This window comes from Oncorhynchus nerka, linkage group LG18, assembly GCF_034236695.1.
Source record: "Oncorhynchus nerka isolate Pitt River linkage group LG18, Oner_Uvic_2.0, whole genome shotgun sequence".
Lineage (NCBI taxonomy): Eukaryota > Metazoa > Chordata > Actinopteri > Salmoniformes > Salmonidae > Oncorhynchus > Oncorhynchus nerka.
The window spans coordinates 79,335,331-79,361,957 of record NC_088413.1 but is presented as its reverse complement, the minus strand read 5'-3'; the positions used below and the strand labels follow the sequence as shown (position 1 = coordinate 79,361,957).

Here is a 26,627-nt window from a genome sequence, read left to right as displayed (position 1 = left end):
AGTTGATCAAGTGAAGTTTGAACCTCCACTGAGGAAGGAAACGGAGGCTCACACTGAAATGGTGAATATGTTTAATATTACATAAGCAATTTCATTGGTTATTTGGGATTTTTACTTCTTTTTGACTAGCGTATGGGGTGCCATTTCAGACTCAGCCTGCATTGACTCTGTACCGTAATACCCTGTATATAGCCTCCACATTGACTCTGTACCGGTACCCCCTGTATATAGCCTCCACATTGACTCTGTACCGGTACCCCCTGTATATAGCCTCCACATTGACTCTGTACCATAATACCCTGTATATAGCCTCCACATTGACTCTGTACCGGTACCCCCTGTATATAGCCTCCACATTGACTCTGTACCGGTACCCCCTGTGTTTAGCCTCCACATTGACTCTGTACCGTAACACCCTGTATATAGTCTCCACATTGACTCTGTACCGTAATACCCTGTATATAGCCTCCACATTGACTCTGTACCGGTACCCCCTGTATATAGCCTCCACATTGACTCTGTACCGGTACCCCCTGTATATAGCCTCCACATTGACTCTGTACCGGTACCCCCTGTATATAGCCTCCACATTGACTCTGTACCGGTACCCCCTGTATATAGCCTCCGCATTGACTCTGTACCGTAATACCCTGTATATAACCTCCACATTGACTCTGTATCGTAATACCCTGTATATAGCCTCCACATTGACTCTGTACTGTAATACCCTGTATATAGCCTCCACATTGACTCTGTACCGGTACCCCCTGTATATAGCCTCCACATTGACTCTGTACCGGTACCCCCTGTATATAGCCTCCACATTGACTCTGTACTGGTACCCCCTGTATATAGCCTCCACATTGACTCTGTACCGGTACCCCCTGTATATAGCCTCCGCATTGACTCTGTACCGTAATACCCTGTATATAACCTCCACATTGACTCTGTACCGTAACACCCTGTATATAGCCTCCACATTGACTCTGTACTGTAATACCCTGTATATAGCCTCCACATTGACTCTGTACCGGTACCCCCTGTATATAGCCTCCACATTGACTCTGTACCGGTACCCCCTGTATATAGCCTCCACATTGACTCTGTACCGGTACCCCCTGTATATAGCCTCCACATTGACTCTGTACCGGTACCCCCTGTATATAGCCTCCGCATTGACTCTGTACCGTAATACCCTGTATATAACCTCCACATTGACTCTGTACCGTAACACCCTGTATATAGCCTCCACATTGACTCTGTACCGTAATACCCTGTATATAACCTCCACATTGACTCTGTATCGTAATACCCTGTATATAGCCTCCACATTGACTCTGTACCGTAATACCCTGTATATAACCTCCACATTGACTCTGTATCGTAATACCCTGTATATAGCCTCCACATTGACTCTGTACTGTAATACCCTGTATATAACCTCCACATTGACTCTGTACCGTAATACCCTGTATATAGCCTCCACATTGACTCTGTACTGTAATACCCTGTATATAGCCTCCACATTGACTCTGTACTGTAATACCCTGTATATAGTCTCCACATTGACTCTGTACCGTAATACCCTGTATATAGCCTCCACATTGACTCTGTACCGTAATACCCTGTATATAGCCTCCACATTGACTCTGTACCGTAATACCCTGTATATAGCCTCCACATTGACTCTGTACCGTAATACCCTGTATATAGCCTCCACATTGACTCTGTACCGTAATACCCTGTATATAGCCTCCACATTGACTCTGTACTGTAATACCCTGTATATAGCCTCCACATTGACTCTGTACCGTAATACCCTGTATATAGCCTCCACATTGACTCTGTACTGTAATACCCTGTATAAAGCCTCGCTACTGTTATTTTACTGCTGCTCTTTAATTATTTCTTACTGTTACTGTTTTAAATGTTGTACTTATCTTATAACTGCATTGTTGGATTAGGGCTTTTAAGTAAGCATTTCACCTGTTGTTGTTTTTTTTTTATACACAAGAGCCTTTGTCGAAGGTTGTTCACTACTCTATAGGGTGCCATTTTCTACGCAGCCCCTGGTGTTATGGAACTAACTGTCTTGTTTGTTATTGCCGTGGTCTTTCCAGGATGTGACTAAACAGAGCGACTTCCCCTCCCCCTGGAGCCCATTCGCAGAGGGAGGCATCACGACCAGGTAAGAACCCCGTGGTAACCATCGTCATGGGAACGCCTCTGTTAATGGCTCCAGGCTTCTGTTTTTAGCTGGCTGGGGCTGTCTCCTGTCTCCTGTCTCGTCTGGTCCAATGTGAGTCTGCCATGCGACTACTGAATACCACCATGGTTAAGACAAAATGGAATGTCTCCCTCCACACTTACAAATATGTCAAATAAAGCTAGATAAACCAAAATAAGAGGTAATATGTATATATTTTTTTAATGTGGACTCATTACATTTTTGGCTGGTTTTACACACCCAACAACAATTTTTAAGAGAGTGGGATGGTTCCTCTCCATTAGACCATGGGTACACAGGACAGCACGAGAGCCCTGGCATTAGTAATCAATACCTTTTTGGTAATCAATACCTTTAGTAATCAATACCTTTAGTAATCAATACCTTTTAGTAATCAATACCTTTAGTAATCAATACCTTTTAGTAATCAATACCTTTAGTAATCAATACCTTTTAGTAATCAATACCTTTAGTAATCAATACCTTTTAGTAATCAATACCTTTTAGTAATCAATACATCTGTAAATCATCTACTCTGCTCAAGCTTTCTATTTTTCTGTTTTGTCTTTTTATAGGTGTTAAGTAGGTTTTGAACTTTCACTGAGTTTTGTTGTGTGAATAATTTTGTGAAACCTCAGCTTCACCTGGCTGTGAGACTAGCCCACACTACAGGGATCATTCCACGGAGGGTCAAGAGGTCAGGGGGGGCTGCATGTTTTTACTTCTCCCTTGTATTTGATTTGATCAGGGACTGTACCCATAAAGCTTCTTACAGTAAAAGTGCTCATCTAGGACCAGTTTTCCCCTTTAGATCATAATGACTGAGGTTTTATGGACAGCGAGGGACCTGATCCTAGATCATAATGAGGTTATATGGACAGTGAGGGACCTGATCCTACATCATAATGAATGAGGTTATATGGACAGCGGGGGACCTGATCCTAGATCAAATGAGGTTATATGGACAGCGGGGGACCTGATCCTAGATCATAATGAGGTTATATGGACAGCGTGGGACCTGATCCTAGATCATAATGAGGTTATATGGACAGCGTGGGACCTGATCCTAGATCATAATGAGGTTATATGGACAGCGTGGGACCTGATCCTAGATCATAATGAGGTTATATGGACAGTGAGGGACCTGATCCCAGATCATAATGAATGAGGTTATATGGACAGCGTGGGACCTGATCCTAGATCATAATGAGGTTATATGGACAGCGAGGGACCTGATCCTAGATCATAATGACTGAGGTTTTATGGACAGCGTGGGACCTGATCCTAGATCATAATGAGGTTATATGGACAGCGTGGGACCTGATCCTAGATCATAATGAATGAGGTTATATGGACAGTGAGGGACCTGATCCTAGATCATAATGAGGTTATATGGACAGCGTGGGACCTGATCCTATATCATAATGAATGAGGTTATATGGACAGTGAGGGACCTGATCCTAGATCATAATGAATGAGGTTATATGGACAGCGTGGGACCTGATCCTATATCATAATGAATGAGGTTATATGGACAGTGAGGGACCTGGATCCTAGATCATAATGAATGAGGTTATATGGACAGCGTGGGACCTGATCCTATATCATAATGAATGAGGTTATATGGACAGTGAGGGACCTGATCCTAGATCATAATGAGGTTATATGGACAGCGTGGGACCTGATCCTAGATCATAATGAGGTTATATGGACAGCGAGGGACCTGATCCTAGATCATAATGAGGTTATATGGACAGCGTGGGACCTGATCCTAGATCATAATGAATGAGGTTATATGGACAGCGTGGGACCTGATCCTATATCATAATGAATGAGGTTATATGGACAGTGAGGGACCTGATCCTAGATCATAATGAATGAGGTTATATGGACAGCGTGGGACCTGATCCTATATCATAATGAATGAGGTTATATGGACAGCGTGGGACCTGATCCTAGATCATAATGAGGTTATATGGACAGTGAGGGACCTGATCCTAGATCATAATGAGGTTATATGGACAGCGTGGGACCTGATCCTAGATCATAATGAGGTTATATGGACAGTGTGGGACCTGATCCTAGATCATAATGAGGTTATATGGACAGTGAGGGACCTGGATCCTAGATCATAATGAATGAGGTTATATGGACAGTGAGGGACCTGATCCTAGATCATAATGAGGTTATATGGACAGCGTGGGACCTGATCCTAGATCATAATGAGGTTATATGGACAGCGAGGGACCTGATCCTAGATCATAATGAGGTTATATGGACAGCGAGGGACCTGATCATAATGAGGTTATATGGACAGCGTGGGACCTGATCATAATGAGGTTATATGGACAGTGAGGGACCTGATCATAATGAGGTTATATGGACAGCGTGGGACCTGATCCTAGATCATAATGAATGAGGTTATATGGACCGTGAGGGACCTGATCCTAGATCATAATGAATGAGGTTATATGGACAGCGTGGGACCTGATCCTAGATCATAATGAGGTTTTATGGACAGTGAGGGACCTGATCCTAGATCATAATGAGGTTATATGGACAGTGAGGGACCTGATCCTAGATCATAATGAGGTTATATGGACAGCGAGGGACCTGATCCTAGATCATAATGAATGAGGTTATATGGACAGCGAGGGACCTGATCCTAGATCATAATGAATGAGGTTATATGGACAGTGAGGGACCTGATCCTAGATCATAATGAATGAGGTTATATGGACAGCGAGGGACCTGATCCTAGATCATAATGAATGAGGTTATATGGACAGTGAGGGACCTGATCCTAGATCATAATGAATGAGGTTATATGGACAGTGAGGGACCTGATCCTAGATCATAATGAATGAGGTTATATGGACAGCGTGGGACCTGATCCTATATCATAATGAATGAGGTTATATGGACAGTGAGGGACCTGATCCTAGATCATAATGAATGAGGTTATATGGACAGCGAGGGACCTGATCCTAGATCATAATGAATGAGGTTATATGGACAGCGTGGGACCTGATCATAATGAGGTTATATGGACAGCGAGGGACCTGATCCTAGATCATAATGAATGAGGTTATATGGACAGCGAGGGACCTGATCCTAGATCATAATGAATGAGGTTATATGGACAGCGAGGGACCTGATCCTATATCATAATGAGGTTATATGGACAGCGAGGGACCTGATCCTAGATCATAATGAGGTTATATGGACAGCGTGGGACCTGATCCTAGATCATAATGAAGTTATATGGACAGCGAGGGACCTGATCCTAGATCAGTACTCCTACACTGAGACGCTTTATGACTACAGGCACAGGTCACTGATCAGTCCCCTCACCTTGTTGTCTAGATCTTAATTGGATCCCAAATAGAAAATAAATTACTAAATAGACACTAGATAACTTCATGGAATGAATTTGACCTCCCCTGGACTGACCTGTTTCCATTTCACCTTAGTTTGTGTGGAGCTAGCTACCCTGTTCTCTTCTCAAAGCATGACCTTTGACCCTACACGCCAACCTGTCTCCCTGTAGTCTGGCGTGTTTGTACCAAGTTGTGAAAGAGCAAGGTTCTTGTCCGTCCACGTGCTTTGACTGTCCTTTTTGTTTTCTTTTTGTTTCTTCTTCCTTCCTCTCCGTTGCTCTCTTCTTCGCCTGTCCTTCCTCTCCGTTGCTCTCTTCTTCTCCTGTCCTTCCCCTCCGTTGCTCTCTTCTTCTCCTGTCCTTCCTCTCCGTTGCTCTCTTCTTCTCCTTCCTTCCTCTCCGTTGCTCTCTTCTTCTCCTTCCTTCCTCTCCGTTGCTCTCTTCTTCTCCTGTCCTTCCTCTCCGTTGCTCTCTTCTTCTCCTTCCTTCCTCTCCGTTGCTCTCTTCTTCTCCTTCCTTCCTCTCCGTTGCTCTCTTCTTCTCCTTCCTTCCTCTCCGTTGCTCTCTTCTTCTCCTGTCCTTCCTCTCCGTTGCTCTCTTCTTCTCCTGTCCTTCCTCTCCGTTGCTCTCTTCTTCTCCTTCCTTCCTCTCCGTTGCTCTCTTCTTCTCCTTCCTTCCTCTCCGTTGCTCTCTTCTTCTCCTTCCTTCCTCTCTGTTGCCCTCTTCTTCTCCTTCCTTCCTCTCCGTTGCTCTCTTCTTCTCCTGTCCTTCCTCTCCGTTGCTCTCTTCTTCTCCTGTCCTTCCTCTCCGTTGCTCTCTTCTTCTCCTGTCCTTCCTCTCCGTTGCTCTCTTCTTCTCCTGTCCTTCCTCTCCGTTCCTCTCTTTTCCTTCCTTCCTCTCCGTTGCTCTCTTCTTCTCCTGTCCTTCCTCTCCGTTGCTCTCTGCTTTTCCTTCCTTCCTCTCCGTTGCTCTCTTCTCCTGTCCTTCCTCTCCGTTGCTCTCTTCTTCTCCTTCCTTCCTCTCCGTTGCTCTCTTCTTCTCCTTCCTTCCTCTCCGTTGCTCTCTTCTTCTCCTTCCTTCCTCTCCGTTGCTCTCTTCTTCTCCTTCCTTCCTCTCCGTTGCTCTCTTCTTCTCCTGTCCTTCCTCTCTGTTGCTCTCTTCTTCTCCTTCCTTCCTCTCCGTTGTTCTCTTCTCCTCCTGTCCTTTCTCTCCGTTGCCCTCTTCTTCTCCTTCCTTCCTCTCCGTTGCTCTCTTCTTCTCCTGTCCTTCCTCTCCGTTGCTCTCTTCTTCTCCTGTCCTTCCTCTCCGTTGCTCTCTGCTTTTCCTTCCTTCCTCTCCGTTGCTCTCTTCTTCTCCTGTCCTTCCTCTCCGTTGCTCTCTTCTTCTCCTTCCTTCCTCTCCGTTGCTCTCTTCTTCTCCTGTCCTTCCTCTCCGTTGCTCTCTTCTTCTCCTTCCTTCCTCTCCGTTGCTCTCTTCTTCTCCTGTCCTTCCTCTCCGTTGCTCTCTTCTTCTCCTTCCTTCCTCTCCGTTGCTCTCTTCTTCTCCTGTCCTTCCTCTCCGTTGCTCTCTTCTTCTCCTGTCCTTCCTCTCCGTTGCTCTCTTCTTCTCCTGTCCTTCCTCTCCGTTGCTCTCTTCTTCTCCTGTCCTTCCTCTCCGTTGCTCTCTGCTTTTCCTTCCTTCCTCTCCGTTGCTCTCTTCTTCTCCTGTCCTTCCTCTCCGTTGCTCTCTTCTTCTCCTGTCCTTCCTCTCCGTTGCTCTCTTCTTCTCCTGTCCTTCCTCTCCGTTGCTCTCTTCTTCTCCTGTCCTTCCTCTCCGTTGCTCTCTTCTTCTCCTTCCTTCCTCTCCGTTGCTCTCTTCTTCTCCTGTCCTTCCTCTCCGTTGCTCTCTTCTTCTCCTTCCTTCCTCTCCGTTGCTCTCTTCTTCTCCTTCCTTCCTCTCCGTTGCTCTCTTCTTCTCCTGTCCTTCCTCTCCGTTGCTCTCTTCTCCTCCTGTCCTTCCTCTCCGTTGCTCTCTTCTTCTCCTGTCCTTCCTCTCCGTTGCTCTCTTCTTCTCCTGTCCTTCCTCTCCGTTGCTCTCTCTGCTTCCTTCCTTCCTCTCCGTTGCTCTCTTCTTCTCCTGTCCTTCCTCTCCGTTGCTCTCTTCTTCTCCTTCCTTCCTCTCCGTTGCTCTCTTCTTCTCCTGTCCTTCCTCTCCGTTGCTCCTTTTCTCCTTCCTTCCTCTCCGTTGCTCTCTTCTTCTCCTGTCCTTCCTCTCCGTTGCTCTCTTCTCCTGTCCTTTCTCTCCGTTCTTCTCTCTTCCTCTCCGTTCCTTCCTCTCCGTTGCTCTCTTCTTCTCCTGTCCTTCCTCTCCGTTGCTCTCTTCTTCTCCTGTCCTTCCTTCCTCTCCGTTGCTCTCTTCTTCTCCTGTCCTTCCTCTCCGTTGCTCTCTTCTTCTCCTGTCCTTCCTCTCCGTTGCTCTCTTCTTCTCCTGTCCTTCCTCTCTGTTGCTCTCTTCTTCTCCTGTCCTTCCTCTCCTTCTTCTTCTCCTGTCCTTCCTCTCCGTTGCTCTCTTTCTTCTCCTTCCTTCCTCTCCGTTGCTCTCTTCTTCTCCTTCCTTCCTCTCCGTTGCTCTCTTCTTCTCCTGTCCTTCCCTCTCCGTTGCTCTCTTCTCCTCCTGTCCTTCCTCTCCGTTGCTCTCTTCTTCTCCTGTCCTTCCTCTCCGTTGCTCTCTTCTTCTCCCTTCCTTCCTCTCCGTTGCTCTCTTCTTCTCCTGTCCTTCCTCTCCGTTGCTCTCTTCTCCTGTCCTTCCTCTCCGTTGCTCTCTTTCCTTCCTCTCCTGTCCTTCCTTCCTCTCGTTGCTCTCTTCTTCTCCTGTCCTTCCTCTCCGTTGCTCTCTTCTTCTCCTGTCCTTCCTCTCTGTTGCTCTCTTCTTCTCCTGTCCTTCCTCTCCGTTGCTCTCTGCTTCTCCTGTCCTTCCTCTCCGTTGCTCTCTTCTTCTCCTGTCCTTCCTCTGTTGCTCTCTTCTTCTCCTTCCTTCCTCTCCGTTGCTCTCTTCTTCTCCTTCCTTCCTCTCCGTTGCTCTCTTCTTCTCCTGTCCTTCCTCTCCGTTGCTCTCTTCTCCTCCTGTCCTTCCTCTCCGTTGCTCTCTTCTTCTCCTGTCCTTCCTCTCCGTTGCTCTCTTCTTCTCCTGTCCTTCCTCTCTTGCCTCTTCTTCTCCTGTCCTTCCTCTCCGTTGCTCTCTTCTCCTCCTGTTCTTCCTCTCCGTTGCTTCCTTCTCCTGTCCTTCCTCTCCGTTCTTCTTCCCTTCCTCTCCGTTGCTCTCTCCTGTCCTTCATCTCCGTTGCTTCTGCTTTTCCTTCCTTCCTCTCCGTTGCTCTCTTCTTCTCCTGTCCTTCCTCTCCGTTGCTCTCTTCTTCTCCTGTCCTTCCTCTCCGTTGCTCTCTGCTTTTCCTTCCTTCCTCTCCGTTGCTCTCTTCTTCTCCTTCCTTCCTCTCCGTTGCTCTCTTCTCCTCCTGTCCTTTCTCTCTGTTGCCCTCTTCTTCTCCTTCCTTCCTCTCCGTTGCTCTCTTCTTCTCCTGTCCTTCCTCTCCGTTGCTCTCTTCTTCTCCTGTCCTTCCTCTCCGTTGCTCTCTTCTTCTCCTGTCCTTCCTCTCCGTTGCTCTCTTCTTCTCCTGTCCTTCCTCTCCGTTGCTCTCTGCTTTTCCTTCCTTCCTCTCCGTTGCTCTCTTCTTCTCCTGTCCTTCCTCTCCGTTGCTCTCTGCTTTTCCTTCCTTCCTCTCCGTTGCTCTCTTCTCCTGTCCTTCCTCTCCGTTGCTCTCTTCTTCTCCTTCCTTCCTCTCCGTTGCTCTCTTCTTCTCCTTCCTTCCTCTCCGTTGCTCTCTTCTTCTCCTTCCTTCCTCTCCGTTGCTCTCTTCTTCTCCTTCCTTCCTCTCCGTTGCTCTCTTCTTCTCCTGTCCTTCCTCTCTGTTGCTCTCTTCTTCTCCTTCCTTCCTCTCCGTTGTTCTCTTCTCCTCCTGTCCTTTCTCTCCGTTGCCCTCTTCTTCTCCTTCCTTCCTCTCCGTTGCTCTCTTCTTCTCCTGTCCTTCCTCTCCGTTGCTCTCTTCTTCTCCTGTCCTTCCTCTCCGTTGCTCTCTGCTTTTCCTTCCTTCCTCTCCGTTGCTCTCTTCTTCTCCTGTCCTTCCTCTCCGTTGCTCTCTTCTTCTCCTTCCTTCCTCTCCGTTGCTCTCTTCTTCTCCTGTCCTTCCTCTCCGTTGCTCTCTTCTTCTCTTCCTTCCTCTCCGTTGCTCTCTTCTTCTCCTGTCCTTCCTCTCCGTTGCTCTCTTCTCCTTCCTTCCTCTCCGTTGCTCTCTTCTTCTCCTGTCCTTCCTCTCCGTTGCTCTCTTCTTCTCCTGTCCTTCCTCTCCGTTGCTCTCTTCTTCTCCTGTCCTTCCTCTCCGTTGCTCTCTTCTTCTCCTGTCCTTCCTCTCCGTTGCTCTCTGCTTTTCCTTCCTTCCTCTCCGTTGCTCTCTTCTTCTCCTGTCCTTCCTCTCCGTTGCTCTCTTCTTCTCCTGTCCTTCCTCTCCGTTGCTCTCTTCTTCTCCTGTCCTTCCTCTCCGTTGCTCTCTTCTTCTCCTGTCCTTCCTCTCCGTTGCTCTCTTCTTCTCCTTCCTTCCTCTCCGTTGCTCTCTTCTTCTCCTGTCCTTCCTCTCCGTTGCTCTCTTCTTCTCCTTCCTTCCTCTCCGTTGCTCTCTTCTTCTCCTTCCTTCCTCTCCGTTGCTCTCTTCTTCTCCTGTCCTTCCTCTCCGTTGCTCTCTTCTCCTCCTGTCCTTCCTCTCCGTTGCTCTCTTCTTCTCCTGTCCTTCCTCTCCGTTGCTCTCTTCTTCTCCTGTCCTTCCTCTCCGTTGCTCTCTGCTTTTCCTTCCTTCCTCTCCGTTGCTCTCTTCTTCTCCTGTCCTTCCTCTCCGTTGCTCTCTTCTTCTCCTTCCTTCCTCTCCGTCCTTCTTCTCCTGTCCTTCCTCTCCGTTGCTCTCTTCTTCTCCTTCCTTCCTCTCCGTTGCTCTCTTCTTCTCCTGTCCTTCCTCTCCGTTGCTCTCTTCTCCTCCTGTCCTTTCTCTCCGTTGCTCTCTTCTTCTCCTTCCTTCCTCTCCGTTGCGCTCTTCTTCTCCTGTCCTTCCTCTCCGTTGCTCTCTTCTCCTGTCCTTCCTCTCCGTTGCTCTCTGCTTTTCCTTCCTTCCTCTCCGTTGCTCTCTTCTTCTCCTGTCCTTCCTCTCCGTTGCTCTCTTCTTCTCCTGTCCTTCCTCTCCGTTGCTCTCTTCTTCTCCTGTCCTTCCTCTCTGTTGCTCTCTTCTTCTCCTGTCCTTCCTCTCTGTTGCTCTCTTCTTCTCCTGTCCTTCCTCTCCGTTGCTCTCTTCTTCTCCTGTCCTTCCTCTCCGTTGCTCTCTTCTTCTCCTTCCTTCCTCTCCGTTGCTCTCTTCTTCTCCTTCCTTCCTCTCCGTTGCTCTCTTCTTCTCCTGTCCTTCCTCTCCGTTGCTCTCTTCTCCTCCTGTCCTTCCTCTCCGTTGCTCTCTTCTTCTCCTGTCCTTCCTCTCCGTTGCTCTCTTCTTCTCCTTCCTTCCTCTCCGTTGCTCTCTTCTTCTCCTGTCCTTCCTCTCCGTTGCTCTCTTCTCCTGTCCTTCCTCTCCGTTGCTCTCTGCTTTTCCTTCCTTCCTCTCCGTTGCTCTCTTCTTCTCCTGTCCTTCCTCTCCGTTGCTCTCTTCTTCTCCTGTCCTTCCTCTCCGTTGCTCTCTTCTTCTCCTGTCCTTCCTCTCTGTTGCTCTCTTCTTCTCCTGTCCTTCCTCTCCGTTGCTCTCTGCTTCTCCTGTCCTTCCTCTCCGTTGCTCTCTTCTTCTCCTGTCCTTCCTCTGTTGCTCTCTTCTTCTCCTTCCTTCCTCTCCGTTGCTCTCTTCTTCTCCTTCCTTCCTCTCCGTTGCTCTCTTCTTCTCCTGTCCTTCCTCTCCGTTGCTCTCTTCTCCTCCTGTCCTTCCTCTCCGTTGCTCTCTTCTTCTCCTCCTGTCCTTCCTCTCCGTTGCTCTCTTCTTCTCCTGTCCTTCCTCTCCGTTGCTCTCTTCTTCTCCTGTCCTTCCTCTCCGTTGCTCTCTTCTCCTCCTGTTCTTCCTCTCCGTTGCTCTCTTCTTCTCCTGTCCTTCCTCTCCGTTGCTCTCTTCTTCTCCTTCCTCTCCGTTGCTCTCTTCTCCTGTCCTTCATCTCCGTTGCTCTCTGCTTTTCCTTCCTTCCTCTCCGTTGCTCTCTTCTTCTCCTGTCCTTCCTCTCCGTTGCTCTCTTCTTCTCCTGTCCTTCCTCTCCGTTGCTCTCTGCTTTTCCTTCCTTCCTCTCCGTTGCTCTCTTCTTCTCCTGTCCTTCCTCTCCGTTGCTCTCTGCTTTTCCTTCCTTCCTCTCCGTTGCTCTCTTCTTCTCCTGTCCTTCCTCTCCGTTGCTCTCTTCTTCTCCTGTCCTTTCTCTCTGTTGCTCTCTTCTTCTCCTGTCCTTCCTCTCCGTTGCTCTCTTCTTCTCCTGTCCTTCCTCTCCGTTGCTCTCTTCTTCTCCTGTCCTTCCTCTCCGTTGCTCTCTTCTTCTCCTGTCCTTCCTCTCCGTTGCTCTCTTCTTCTCCTGTCCTTCCTCTCCGTTGCTCTCTTCTTCTCCTGTCCTTCCTCTCCGTTGCTCTCTTCTTCTCCTGTCCTTCCTCTCCGTTGCTCTCTTCTTCTCCTTCCTTCCTCTCCGTTGCTCTCTTCTTCGCCTGTCCATCCGAAGGAGCCTTCTGAAAAGCGTTGAGGACGAGTTGTTCCAACGGTAACACTAACAACACCCTGTGTATGTTTTCCTCAATTGCACTCTATTCCCTATAGTTAGTGCCCTACTCTTGACCAGAGCCAGTATGAACCCAATAGGCCCCTGGTCAAACGTAGTGCACTATATAGGGAAAAGGGTGCTAATGGGGGAGGCAACTTGAGTGTCCTGTGGTAGAATGCCATTGACCCACTCCACTCCACTATCTGTTGTGATGGCAGTCTGGCCGATGGGGTTAAAGCCAGGCCGCTGTGCTGCGGCCCGGCTGTGTGCCACCCTGCTCTGTGCCACCCTGCTCCGTTCATACCCATCCTGATGCCCTGCCGTGCTCTAATGTAGCTGTAAAACCCACCAGGCTGTTGTGGACCTGTTAACCCAATCGTTTCAATTCAACAATGTTTTTGGTAACTTTTTCACCAATATAAATATGCTGCACCGCCCGGCGAGTTCTGAAACATTGTCTTGTCTGTCTACTCAACAGAATGTTAAACTAGTTACAGTGGTAGCCTACACACTTAGAACCAACAGAATGTAAACTAGTTAGAGTGGTAGCCTACACACTTAGAACCAACAGGATGTAAACTAGTTACAGTGGTAGCCTACACACTTAGAACCAACAGGATGTAAACTAGTTACAGTGGTAGCCTACACACTTAGAACCAACAGAATGTAAACTAGTTAGTGGTAGCCTACACACTTAGAACCAACAGGATGTAAACTAGTTACAGTGGTAGCCTACACACTTAGAACCAACAGGATGTAAACTAGTTACAGTGGTAGCCTACACACTTAGAACCAACAGGATGTAAACTAGTTACAGTGGTAGCCTACACACTTAGAACCAACAGGATGTAAACTAGTTACAGTGGTAGCCTACACACTTAGAACCAACAGAATGTAAACTAGTTACAGTGGTAGCCTACACATTTAGAACCAACAGAATGTAAACTAGTTACAGTGGTAGCCTACACACTTAGAACCAACAGGATGTAAACTAGTTACAGTGGTAGCCTACACACTTAGAACCAACAGGATGTAAACTAGTTACAGTGGTAGCCTACACACTTAGAACCAACAGGATGTAAACTAGTTACAGTGGTAGTAGCACTTAGAACCAACAGGATGTAAACTTAGAACCAAACCAACAGAATGTAAACTAGTTACAGTGGTAGCCTACTTAGAACAACAGGATGTAAACTTAGAACCAACAGGATGTAAACTAGTTACAGTGGTAGCCTACACACTTAGAACCAACAGAATGTAAACTAGTTACAGTGGTAGCCTACACACTTAGAACCAACAGAATGTAAACTAGTTACAGTGGTAGCCTACACACTTAGAACCAACAGGATGTAAACTAGTTACAGTGGTAGCCTACACACTTAGAACCAACAGGATGTAAACTAGTTACAGTGGTAGCCTACACACTTAGAACCAACAGAATGTAAACTAGTTACAGTGGTAGCCTACACACTTAGAACCAATATGTACAACTAGTTACAGTGGTAGCCTTTAGAACAAAGTGTAAACTAGTTACAGTGGTAGCCTACACACTTAGAACCAATATGTACAACTAGTTACAGTGGTAGCCTACACACTTAGAACCAACAGAATGTAAATTAGTTACAGTGGTAGCCTACACTCTTAGAACCAACAGAATGTAAACTAGTTACAGTGGTAGCCTACACACTTAGAACCAATATGTACAACTAGTTACAGTGGTAGCCTACACACTTAGAACCAATATGTACAACTAGTTACAGTGGTAGCCTACACACTTAGAACCAACAGAATGTAAACTAGTTAGAGTGGTAGCCTACACACTTAGAACCAACAGGATGTAAACTAGTTACAGTGGTAGCCTACACACTTAGAACCAACAGAATGTAAATTAGTTACAGTGGTAGCCTACACACTTAGAACCAACAGGATGTAAACTAGTTACAGTGGTAGCCTACACACTTAGAACCAACAGAATGTAAACTAGTTACAGTGGTAGCCTACACACTTAGAACCAACAGAATGTAAACTAGTTACAGTGGTAGCCTACACACTTAGAACCAACATAATGTAAACTAGTTAGTGGTAGCCTACACACTTAGAACCAACAGAATGTAAACTAGTTACAGTGGTAGCCTACACACTTAGAACCAATATGTACAACTAGTTACAGTGGTAGCCTACACACTTAGAACCAACAGAATGTAAACTAGTTAGAGTGGTAGCCTACACACTTAGAACCAACAGGATGTAAACTAGTTAGAGTGGTAGCCTACACACTTAGAACCAACATAATGTAAACTAGTTAGTGATAGCCTACACACTTAGAACCAACAGAATGTAAACTAGTTACAGTGGTAGCCTACACACTTAGAACCAACAGGATGTAAACTAGTTAGAGTGGTAGCCTACACACTTAGAACCAACAGGATGTAAACTAGTTACAGTGGTAGCCTACACACTTAGAACCAACAGAATGTAAACTAGTTACAGTGGTAGCCTACACACTTAGAACCAATATGTACAACTAGTTAGTGGTAGCATACACACTTAGAACCAATATGTACAACTAGTTACAGTGGTAGCCTACACACTTAGAACCAATATGTACAACTAGTTACAGTGGTAGCCTACACACTTAGAACCAACAGAATGTAAATTAGTTACAGTGGTAGCCTACACACTTAGAACCAACAGGATGTAAACTAGTTACAGTGGTAGCCTACACACTTAGAACCAACAGAATGTAAACTAGTTACCGTGGGAGCCTACACACTTAGAACCAATATGTACAACTAGTTACAGTGGTAGCCTACACACTTAGAACCAATATGTACAACTAGTTACAGTGGTAGCCTACACACTTAGAACCAACAGAATGTAAACTAGTTAGAGTGGTAGCCTACACACTTAGAACCAACAGGATGTAAACTAGTTAGAGTGGTAGCCTACACACTTAGAACCAACATAATGTAAACTAGTTAGTGGTAGCCTACACACTTAGAACCAACAGAATGTAAACTAGTTACAGTGGTAGCCTACACACTTAGAACCAATATGTACAACTAGTTACAGTGGTAGCCTACACACTTAGAACCAACAGAATGTAAACTAGTTAGAGTGGTAGCCTACACACTTAGAACCAACAGGATGTAAACTAGTTAGAGTGGTAGCCTACACACTTAGAACCAACATAATGTAAACTAGTTAGTGGTAGCCTACACACTTAGAACCAACAGAATGTAAACTAGTTACAGTGGTAGCCTACACACTTAGAACCAACAGGATGTAAACTAGTTAGAGTGGTAGCCTACACACTTAGAACCAACAGGATGTAAACTAGTTACAGTGGTAGCCTACACACTTAGAACCAACAGAATGTAAACTAGTTACAGTGGTAGCCTACACACTTAGAACCAATATGTACAACTAGTTAGTGGTAGCCTACACACTTAGAACCAATATGTACAACTAGTTACAGTGGTAGCCTACACACTTAGAACCAACAGAATGTAAACTAGTTAGAGTGGTAGCCTACACACTTAGAACCAACATAATGTAAACTAGTTAGAGTGGTAGCCTACACACTTAGAACCAACAGAATGTAAACTAGTTACAGTGGTAGCCTACACACTTAGAACCAACAGGATGTAAACTAGTTAGAGTGGTAGCCTACACACTTAGAACCAACAGGATGTAAACTAGTTAGAGTGGTAGCCTACACACTTAGAACCAACAGGATGTAAACTAGTTACAGTGGTAGCCTACACACTTAGAACCAACATGATGTAAACTAGTTACAGTGGTAGCCTACACACTTAGAACCAACAGAATGTAAACTAGTTACAGTGGTAGCCTACACACTTAGTACCAACAGGATGTAAACTAGTTACAGTGGTAGCCTACACACTTAGAACCAACATAATGTAAACTAGTTAGTGGTAGCCTACACACTTAGAACCAACATGATGTAAACTAGTTAGTGGTAGCCTACACACTTAGAACCAACAGGATGTAAACTAGTTACAGTGGTAGCCTACACACTTAGAACCAACAGAATGTAAACTGGTTAGTGGTAGCCTACACACTTAGAACCAACATAATGTAAACTAGTTACAGTGGTAGCCTACACACTTAGAACCAACATAATGTAAACTAGTTACAGTGGTAGCCTACACACTTAGAACCAACAGGATGTAAACTAGTTACAGTGGTAGCCTACACACTTAGAACCAACAGGATGTAAACTAGTTACAGTGGTAGCCTACACACTTAGAACCAACAGGATGTAAACTAGTTACAGTGGTAGCCTACACACTTAGAACCAACAGGATGTAAACTAGTTACAGTGGTAGTACACACTTAGAACCAACAGGATGTAAACTAGTTACAGTGGTAGCCTACACACTTAGAACCAACAGGATGTAAACTAGTTACAGTGGTAGCCTACACACTTAGAACCAACATAATGTAAACTAGTTAGAGTGGTAGCCTACACACTTAGAACCAACAGAATGTAAACTAGTTACAGTGGTAGCCTACACACTTAGAACCAACAGGATGTAAACTAGTTACAGTGGTAGCCTACACACTTAGAACCAACATGATGTAAACTAGTTACAGTGGTAGCCTACACACTTAGAACCAACAGAATGTAAACTAGTTACAGTGGTAGCCTACACACTTAGAACCAACAGGATGTAAACTAGTTACAGTGGTAGCCTACACACTTAGAACCAACATAATGTAAACTAGTTACAGTGGTAGCCTACATACTTAGAACCAACAGAATGTAAACTAGTTACAGTGGTAGCCTACACACTTAGAACCAACATAATGTAAACTAGTTAGTGGTAGCCTACACACTTAGAACCAACAGAATGTAAACTAGTTACAGTGGTAGCCTACACACTTAGAACCAACAGAATGTAAACTAGTTACAGTGGTAGCCTACACACTTAGAACCAACAGAATGTAAACTAGTTACAGTGGTAGCCTACACACTTAGAACCAACAGGATGTAAACTAGTTACAGTGGTAGCCTACACACTTAGAACCAACAGAATGTAAACTAGTTACAGTGGTAGCCTACACACTTAGAACCAACAGGATGTAAACTAGTTACAGTGGTAGCCTACACACTTAGAACCAACAGAATGTAAACTAGTTACAGTGGTAGCCTACACACTTAGAACCAACAGGATGTAAACTAGTTACAGTGGTAGCCTACACACTTAGAACCAACAGAATGTAAACTAGTTACAGTGGTAGCCTACACACTTAGAACCAACAGAATGTAAACTAGTTACAGTGGTAGCCTACACACTTAGAACCAACAGAATGTAAACTAGTTACAGTGGTAGATAAATAGAAACAGATGCCTATATCTAACTAGTTCAGAATGCAAAGATTTAAAAATATATAAATAGTCAATAATGACAAATTGTAAAGAGACCTTGGCCTCAGCGTCCTTCCCTGTCAAAATAAAGATATAAATAAATAAAAAATGATGGCATCTTGTTATATTTACCTGACTGTTTTTAATGAATTAGCTTGTCATATACCTAATTGCATAAAATACTAGTCTACTTTCTGCTGCAATACTTCAAGCACTACACACTGTGCGTATGCATGGTCTAAAGTTTGAGGAAAGCTAAGCACATTCTCACGTCAAGTTACATTTTTATAAATGCCAACTTTTCTGTGAACTGGCAGTGCTCATGTTTTGTACATGCGCAACATATGTAAATAAGGCCCCAGGCTCCTATTCTCTGAGTCACAGAGGGTCCAGGCTCCTATTCTCTCTGAGTCAGAGGGTCCAGGCTCCTATTCTCTCTGAGTCAGAGGGTCCAGGCTCCTATTCTCTCTGAGTCACAGAGGGTCCAGGCTCCTATTCTCTCTGAGTCACAGAGGGTCCAGGCTCCTATTCTCTCTTGAGTCACAGAGGGTCCAGGCTCCTATTCTCTCTTGAGTCACAGAGGGTCCAGGCTCCTATTCTCTCTTGAGTCACAGAGGGTCCAGGCTCCTATTCTCTCTGAGTCACAGAGGGTCCAGGCTCCTATTCTCTCTTGAGTCACAGAGGGTCCAGGCTCCTATTCTCTCTTGAGTCACAGAGGGTCCAGGCTCCTATTCTCTCTTGAGTCACAGAGGGTCCAGGCTCCTATTCTCTCTTGAGTCAGGCAGAGGGGTCCAGGCTCCTATTCTCTCTTGAGTCACAGAGGGTCCAGGCTCCTATTCTCTCTTGAGTCACAGAGGGTCCAGGCTCCTATTCTCTCTTGAGTCACAGAGGGTCCAGGCTCCTATTCTCTCTTGAGTCACAGAGGGTCCAGGCTCCTATCACAGAGGGTCTCTATTCTCTGAGTCACAGAGGGTCCAGGCTCCTATTCTCTCTTGAGTCACAGAGGGTCCAGGCTCCTATTCTCTCTGAGTCACAGAGGGTCCAGGCTCCTATTCTCTGAGTCACAGAGGGTCCAGGCTCCTATTCTCTCTTGAGTCACAGAGGGTCCAGGCTCCTATTCTCTCTTGAGTCACAGAGGGTCCAGGCTCCTATTCTCTCTTGAGTCACAGAGGGTCCAGGCTCCTATTCTCTCTTGAGTCACAGGCTCCTAGGGTCCAGGCTCCTATTCTCTCTTGAGTCACAGAGGGTCCAGGCTCCTATTCTCTCTTGAGTCACAGAGGGTCCAGGCAGTCACAGGGTCCAGGCTCCTATTCTCTCTTGAGTCACAGAGGGTCCAGGCTCCTATTCTCTCTTGAGTCACAGAGGGGCTCCATTCTCTCTTGAGTCACAGCCAGGCTCCTATTCTCTCTGAGTCACAGAGGGTCCAGGCTCCTATTCTCTCTTGAGTCACAGAGGGTCCAGGCTCCTATTCTCTCTTGAGTCACAGAGGGTCCAGGCTCCTATTCTCTCTTGAGTCACAGAGGGTCCAGGCTCCTATTCTCTCTTGAGTCACAGAGGGTCCAGGCTCCTATTCTCTCTTGAGTCACAGAGGGTCAGTCACAGAGGGTCCAGGCTCCTATTCTCTGAGTCACAGAGGGTCCAGGCTCCTATTCTCTCTGAGTCACAGAGGGTCCAGGCTCCTATTCTCTCTGAGTCACAGAGGGTCCAGGCTCCTATTCTCTCTGAGTCACAGAGGGTCCAGGCTCCTATTCTCTCTGAGGAACGAGTCATCTACTTCATAAGCATCATCATGGAAACCAGGGTTGGGCTCAATTCCAGTCAGTTCAGGAAGTACACTGACATCCCAATTCTCTTCAATGCTTGTAGATTTGGAATGTGGTTTACTTTCTAAATTGACTGGAATTTAAATGGAATTGACCACAACCCTGGTGGTAACTACACCCCCCCCAGCCCTGACCTCTCTGTTCCTCCCAGCCCTGACCTGACCTCCCTGTTCCTCCCCTCTCTGACCTCCCTGACCTCTTCTCCTCCCTCTGATCTGTCATTCCATCTGTCTTCCCCCAGGGGACATATGGCCCATCTGGAGGACGCCTTTGAAGACGTGGAGCTGTAAGTGCTGCACACACACACACACACACACACACACACACACACACACACACACACACACTCCCTGCCTGACTGTCTGATCTTCTCCAATTCTAGGTCGACCCTGAAGCATGGAATCCCACCACCTCTACCGCCAAAGGTAAATCCTTATTCACTGCATATACTGGGGTTTCAATATATACTGGGGTTTCAATATATACTGGGGTTTCATACTGGGGTTTTAATATATACTGGGGTTTCATACTGGGGTTTCATCATATACTGGGGTTTCATCACATACTACTTCGTCTATTCTCCCTCTCCCGTCTTCCTCTCTCTACTTCTCCCCCATCTCTCCCCCTCAGCCTCAACTGAACAGTTTGTCAGATGAGCTAGGTCTGACTGATGAGCGGTGTCTGACGGTGAGGAGGTTCCCGGGCTCAGAGAGCAGCCCAGGCCTGGGCCCCCGGAGACTGAGCACCCCAGAGCAGGGCAACAAGGTATGTGTTTATGTTTGATGGCTTTTTCTATTACAACGGTTGACGGTACAGTGCATTTGGAAAGTATTCAGGCTCCTTCATTTTGTTACGTTACAGACTTATTCTAAAATGGATTTGTTTCCCCCCCCCTCATCAATCTACACACAATACCCCATTATGACATCACAATACCCCATAATGACATCACAATACCCCATTATGACATCACAATACCCCATAATGACATCACACTACCCCATAATGACATCACACTACCCCATAATGACAAAGCAAAAAGTTAGATTTTTTTTTTTTGCAAATGTATAAAAATGTAGGAACATATTTACATAAGTATTCAGACCATTTACTCAGTACTTTGTTGAAGCACTTTTGTCAGCGATTTACAGCCTCAAGTCTTCTTGGGTTTGGCGCTACAAGCTTGGGACACCTGTATTTGGGGAGTATTTCCCTTATTCTTCTCTGCAGATCCTCTCGAACGCTGTCAGGTTGGATGGGGAGTGTCGCTGCACAGCTACGTTCTGGTCTCTCCAGAGACTTGTCCCGAAGCCACTCCTGCGTTGTCTTGGCTGTGTGCTTAGGGTCGTTGTGTGTTGGAAGGTGAATTTTCACCCCAGTCTGAGGTCCTAAGTGCTCTTTTAGAAGTTTTTCATCTAGGATCTCTCTGTTCATCTTTCCCTCAATCCTGTCTCCCAGTCCCTGCCACTGAAAAACATCCTCACAGCATGATGCTGCCACCACCACCACGCTTCAGGGTGGATGGTGCCAGGTTTCCTCCGGACGTGACGCTTGGCATTCAGGCCAAAGAGTTCAATCTTGATTTCATCAGATCAGAGAATCTTTAGGTGCCTTTTGGCAAACTCCAAGCAGGCTGTCATGTTTTTTTACTGAGGAGTGGCTCCCGTCTGGCCACTCTACCATAGGTGCCTGATTGGTGATTTGCTGCGCAGGTGAGACAACCATTTCCACAGAGGAACTCTGGAGCTTTGTCAGAGAGACCATCGGGTTCTTGGTTACCTCCCTGACCAAGGCCCTTCTCTCCCGATTGCTCAGTTTGGCCGGGCGGCCAGCTCTAAGAAGAGTCTTGGTGGTTCCAATCTTCTTCCTTTTAATGAATGATGGAGTCCACTGTGTTCTTGGGGACCTTTAATGATGCAGAAATGTTTTGGTACCTTTCTCCAGATCTGTGCCTCAACACAATCCTGTTTTGGAGCTCTATGGACAGTTCCTTCGACCTCATAGCTTGGTTTTTGCTCTGACATGCACTGTCAACTGTGAGACCTTATATAGACAGGTGTGTGCCTTTCCAAATCATGTCCAATCAATTGAATTTACCACAGGTGGACTCCAATCAAGTTGTACAAACATCTCAAGGATGATTAATGGAAACAGGATGCACCTGAGCTCAATTGAGTCTCATAGCAAATGGTCTGAATGTAAATAAGCTATTTCTGGTTTTTATTTGTAATACATTTGCTAAAATAGAAAAATAACTGTTTTCGTTATGGGGTATTGTGTGTTGATTGACGATTTTTTTGGTATTTAATCCATTTTTAGAATTCAGGCTGTAAAGTAACAGAATGTGGAATAAGTCAAAGGGTCTGAATACTTTCCGAATGCACTGTACTCTATATGATATTCTGTGTTTTCAACAATGTTGTGAAGCCTAAATTGCTAAACAAATTTCCCCACCTTGAGTTAATGAAGGTCATTCTAATTGTAAGGTGGAGCACCACTCTCCTGACTACCTGTCAGCCAGCGTTAGTAGTCCTGGTATACTGTCCACAGCCTCGGACCCTGGTGAGTTAAAACACACACACACACGCATATCTTTACACCCGTACCCCTATACTGGTTGAAAATGGCGGATTTTTGTTGTACTAATAAGCGCCTGAATTGGAAACGCAGCAGCTCTCCAGTGTGCTATATGTGACTTCACAGAGGCCTCTGGCTTCACAGAGGCCTGTGACTTCAGAGGCCTCTGGCTTCACAGAGGCCTCTGGCTTCACAGAGGCCTCTGGCTTCACAGAGGCCTCTGGCTTCACAGAGGTCTCTGGCTTCACAGAGGTCTTCTGGCTTCACAGAGGTCTTCTGGCTTCACAGAGCTGTATTGGGTTTGACTGACAGGCGTTGTGGACTCCCACTTAATTGGCCAACATTTATTTTTATTTATTTTTCCTTCTGAGTGAATAAAAGAGGACTTGATGTGTTTTGAAAGATGAGACGTTGAGGATTATAATAAATGTCGCTTTGACGTCATAGAAGCAAACCAAATGTGCACTTCACATTTCCATATCGTCACACTTACGGCATATAGTGTCAAAGTGTATTATCACTGCTTGAGTTACAGTTACAAGATGACACAGCGGCATGCCCTGGGTCATTCTGAATAGAAATTAGCCTGTTTGTGATATTGTGAAGACATTCGTCAGGGAACAAGCGTCCCAATTCACTCCTGGCTCTATTCTACACTCACCTGAATTAAGTTTACGTTTCTCTGAATTGCCCTAGTTAACACTGGAAGATTTTTTTGTAACTTAGCAAATCATGTTGGCAATAGAACAACACACTTTGAAATGATGCCCTCCAGACCCAGACTGTGATTTATAATGGAATGATGCCCTCCAGACCCAGACTGTGATTTATAATGGAATGATGCCCTCCAGACCCAGACTGTGATTTATAATGGAATGATGCCCTCCAGACCCAGACTGTGATTTATAATGGAATGATGCCCTCCAGACCCAGACTGTGATTTATAATGGAATGATGCCCTCCAGACCCAGACTGTGATTTATAATGGAATGATGCCCTCAGACCCAGACTGTGATTTATAATGGAATGATGCCCTCCAGACCCAGACTGTGATTTATAATGGAATGATGCCCTCCAGACCCAGACTGTGATTTATAATGGAATGAATGATTTATAATGCCCTCAGACCCAGACTGTGATTTATAATGGAATGATGCCCTCCAGACCCAGACTGTGATTTATAATGGAATGATGCCCTCCAGACCCAGACTGTGATTTATAATGGAATGATGCCCTCCAGACCCAGACTGTGATTTATAATGGAATGATGCCCTCCAGACCCAGACTGTGATTTATAATGGAATGATGCCCTCCAGACCCAGACTGTGATTTATAATGGAATGATGCCCTCCAGACCCAGACTGTGATTTATAATGGAATGATGCCCTCCAGACCCAGACTGTGATTTATAATGGAATGATGCCCTCCAGACCCAGACTGTGATTTATAATGGAATGATGCCCTCCAGACCCAGACTGTGATTTATAATGGAATGATGCCCTCCAGACCCAGACTGTGATTTATAATGGAATGATGCCCTCCCCAGACTGTGATTTATAATGGAATGATGCCCTCCAGACCCAGACTGATTTATAATGGAATGATGCCCTCCAGACCCAGACTGTGATTTATAATGGAATGATGCCCTCCAGACCCAGACTGTGATTTATAATGGAATGATGCCCTCCAGACCCAGACTGTGATTTATAATGGAATGATGCCCTCCAGACCCAGACTGTGATTTATAATGAAATGATGCCCTCCAGACCCAGACTGTGATTTATAATGGAATGATGCCCTCCAGACCCAGACTGTGATTTATAATGGAATGATGCCCTCCAGACCCAGACTGTGATTTATAATGGAATGATGCCCTCCAGACCCAGACTGTGATTTATAATGGAATGATGCCCTCCAGACCCAGACTGTGATTTATAATGGAATGATGCCCTCCAGACCCAGACTGTGATTTATAATGGAATGATGCCCTCCAGACCCAGACTGTGATTTATAATGGAATGATGCCCTCCAGACCCAGACTGTGATTTATAATGGAATGATGCCCTCCAGACCCAGACTGTGATTTATAATGGAATGATGCCCTCCAGACCCAGACTGTGATTTATAATGGAATGATGCCCTCCAGACCCAGACTGTGATTTATAATGAAATGATGCCCTCCAGACCCAGTGCATAACCAACAACAGTAACTGTTGGCAGGGATGCAGTGCTGTGTTCAAAACAACTACAAGTCGGCTTGCTGTAATTCCTCAAAAGCTCAGCTTTTTGGAGAGCTTAAAATAGCACCTTTTTTCATAGTTGGAAGTCATAAAAATGTATTGAAATTACGCAGGAACTGTCCCACATTTTTGGAGAGGTGTGTGTGTGTGTGTGGTTACTTGGAGACAGTCAGTTAGTCCTCTCACTTGTCCTTAGTTTGTCTTCTGTTGCACCTACCCCAAATTGACCATGAATAGTCTCATGTTACCGGATGTATCCAGCGTGTTTTCAGTTTTAAATTATCAACTAATGCGGCAAAATGTCCTGTAAATGTCCTGTAAATGTCCTGTAAATGTCCTGTAAAGGTCCTGTAAAGGTCCTGTAAATGTCCTGTAAATGTCCTGTAAATGTCCTGTAAAGGTCCTGTAAAGGTCCTGTAAATGTCCTGTAAATGTCCTGTAAATGTCCTGTAAATGTCCTGTAAAATCAAGGGTGTCGGATTAGTCAAATACTTTCCCCATAATCTCCAAACTGTTTTCTTTTAATTGAAAACATATTTATTCGGTAAGATAAACATGTATATTTAGCCCTATTCCACTAGATCAATTCCCATATACGTTTAAGGGTTAAATTGATTTAAGGATAGCGTACTCTCTCTAAATGAGGAAAACAAAAAATCTCTTCTCTTCCAAGCTATCAGTTATTCAAACAACGTTTTCGTCAGTAATTCAAACATATCCAAAGGTAAGAAGTTGCATCTAACTGTGTTTGTGGGTGTACCTAATTTAGTGTCCGGGGTGTACTGTAGATGCCTTCACTGGACCGTTTATTAGGTACACCTAATCTAGTGTCCGGGGTGTACTGTAGATGCATTCACTGGACAGTTTATTAGGTACACCTAATCTAGTGTCCGGGGTGTACTGTAGATGCATTCACTGGACCGTTTATTAGGTACACCTAATCTAGTGTCCGGGGTGTACTGTAGATGCATTCACTGGACCGTGTATTAGGTACACCTAATTTAGTGTCCGGGGTGTACTGTAGATGCATTCACTGGACCGTTTATTAGGTACACCTAATCTAGTGTCTGGGTCGGACCTCGCTTTGCCAGCCAGAACAGCCAGAATTTTTCCACAGGGATGTTGGTCCATGCTGAAGCCTGAACTGTGCCAGGACAACATTTCCCCCACATAACAGCCACCAGCCTGTACCGTTGACACCGGGCAGGATGGACTCGTGCCAAATCCTGCCTGCCATCAGAATGACGCAAGAGGAACCGGGATTGTTAACGGGGTGTTGTTTGTTTGTCGCTCCGTCCTTGGTTAAACTCTCTAGATACTGTCGTGGGTCTAAAGCCCAGGAGGGCGGCCATTTCTGAGATACTGGATTCGCCTGGCACGGACGATCATACCACGCTCACTCTTAGGTTACTCGCTTTTCCCCATTCTAACGTTCAATCAAACAGCAACTGAATGCATTGATACCGGTCTTCCTGCCACGGTCACGTGACTCACTGTCTGTAGGAGCGATCCATTGTTGTGTAGGAGGTGGTGTACCTAATAAACAGTCCGGTTTGTGTAGTTGTATTCACTATAGTGGTTCAATACCCTCAGAGAAAATCCTATATGCTAGATACACTATATACTAAAGTATGTAGGACAGCCAAGCTCACAGAACGGGACCACCGAGTGCTGAAGCGCTTTGCGTATAAAATAATAATAGTCTGTCCTCGGTTGCAACACTCACTATCGAGTTCTAAACTGCCTCTGGAAGCAACCTCAGCACAAGAACTGTTTGTCGGGAGCTTCATGAAACGGGTTTCCATGGCCGAGCAGCCGCACACAAGCCTAAGATCACCATGCACAATGCCAAGTGTCAGCTGGAGTGGTGTAAAGCTCGCCACCGTTGTACTCTGGAGCAGTGGAAACGTGTTCTCTGGAGTGATGAACCACACTTCAACATCTTGGCAGTCCCACGGACAAATCTGGGTTTGGTGGATGCCAAGGAGAACACTACCTGCACCAGTGCCAACTAAAGGTTGGTGGAGGAGGAATAATGGTCTGGGGCTGTTTTTCATGGTTTGGGCTAGGCCCTTAGTTCCAGTGAAAGGAAATCTTAGAGAATTCTGTGCTTCCATCTTGGTGGCAACAGTTTGGGGAAGGCCCTTTCCTGTTTTAGCATGATAATGCCCCCGTGCACAAAGCGAGGTTCATACAGAAATGGT

At 45.8% G+C, this 26,627-nt stretch overlaps 1 protein-coding gene across 1 annotated transcript in view; it reads left to right on the top strand.

Annotated features, from left to right (window-relative positions):
* Positions 1-26,627, top strand: part of map4k5 (mitogen-activated protein kinase kinase kinase kinase 5) — a 135,389-nt gene that overhangs the window by 54,345 nt on the left and 54,417 nt on the right. The window contains exons 15-20 of the mRNA XM_065004374.1: positions 3-61; positions 2,121-2,188; positions 19,848-19,892; positions 19,989-20,031; positions 20,237-20,371; positions 22,093-22,168. Of these exons, the coding sequence (XP_064860446.1) occupies positions 3-61; positions 2,121-2,188; positions 19,848-19,892; positions 19,989-20,031; positions 20,237-20,371; positions 22,093-22,168 (426 nt within the window). The remainder of the gene's footprint in view (positions 1-2; positions 62-2,120; positions 2,189-19,847; positions 19,893-19,988; positions 20,032-20,236; positions 20,372-22,092; positions 22,169-26,627) is intronic.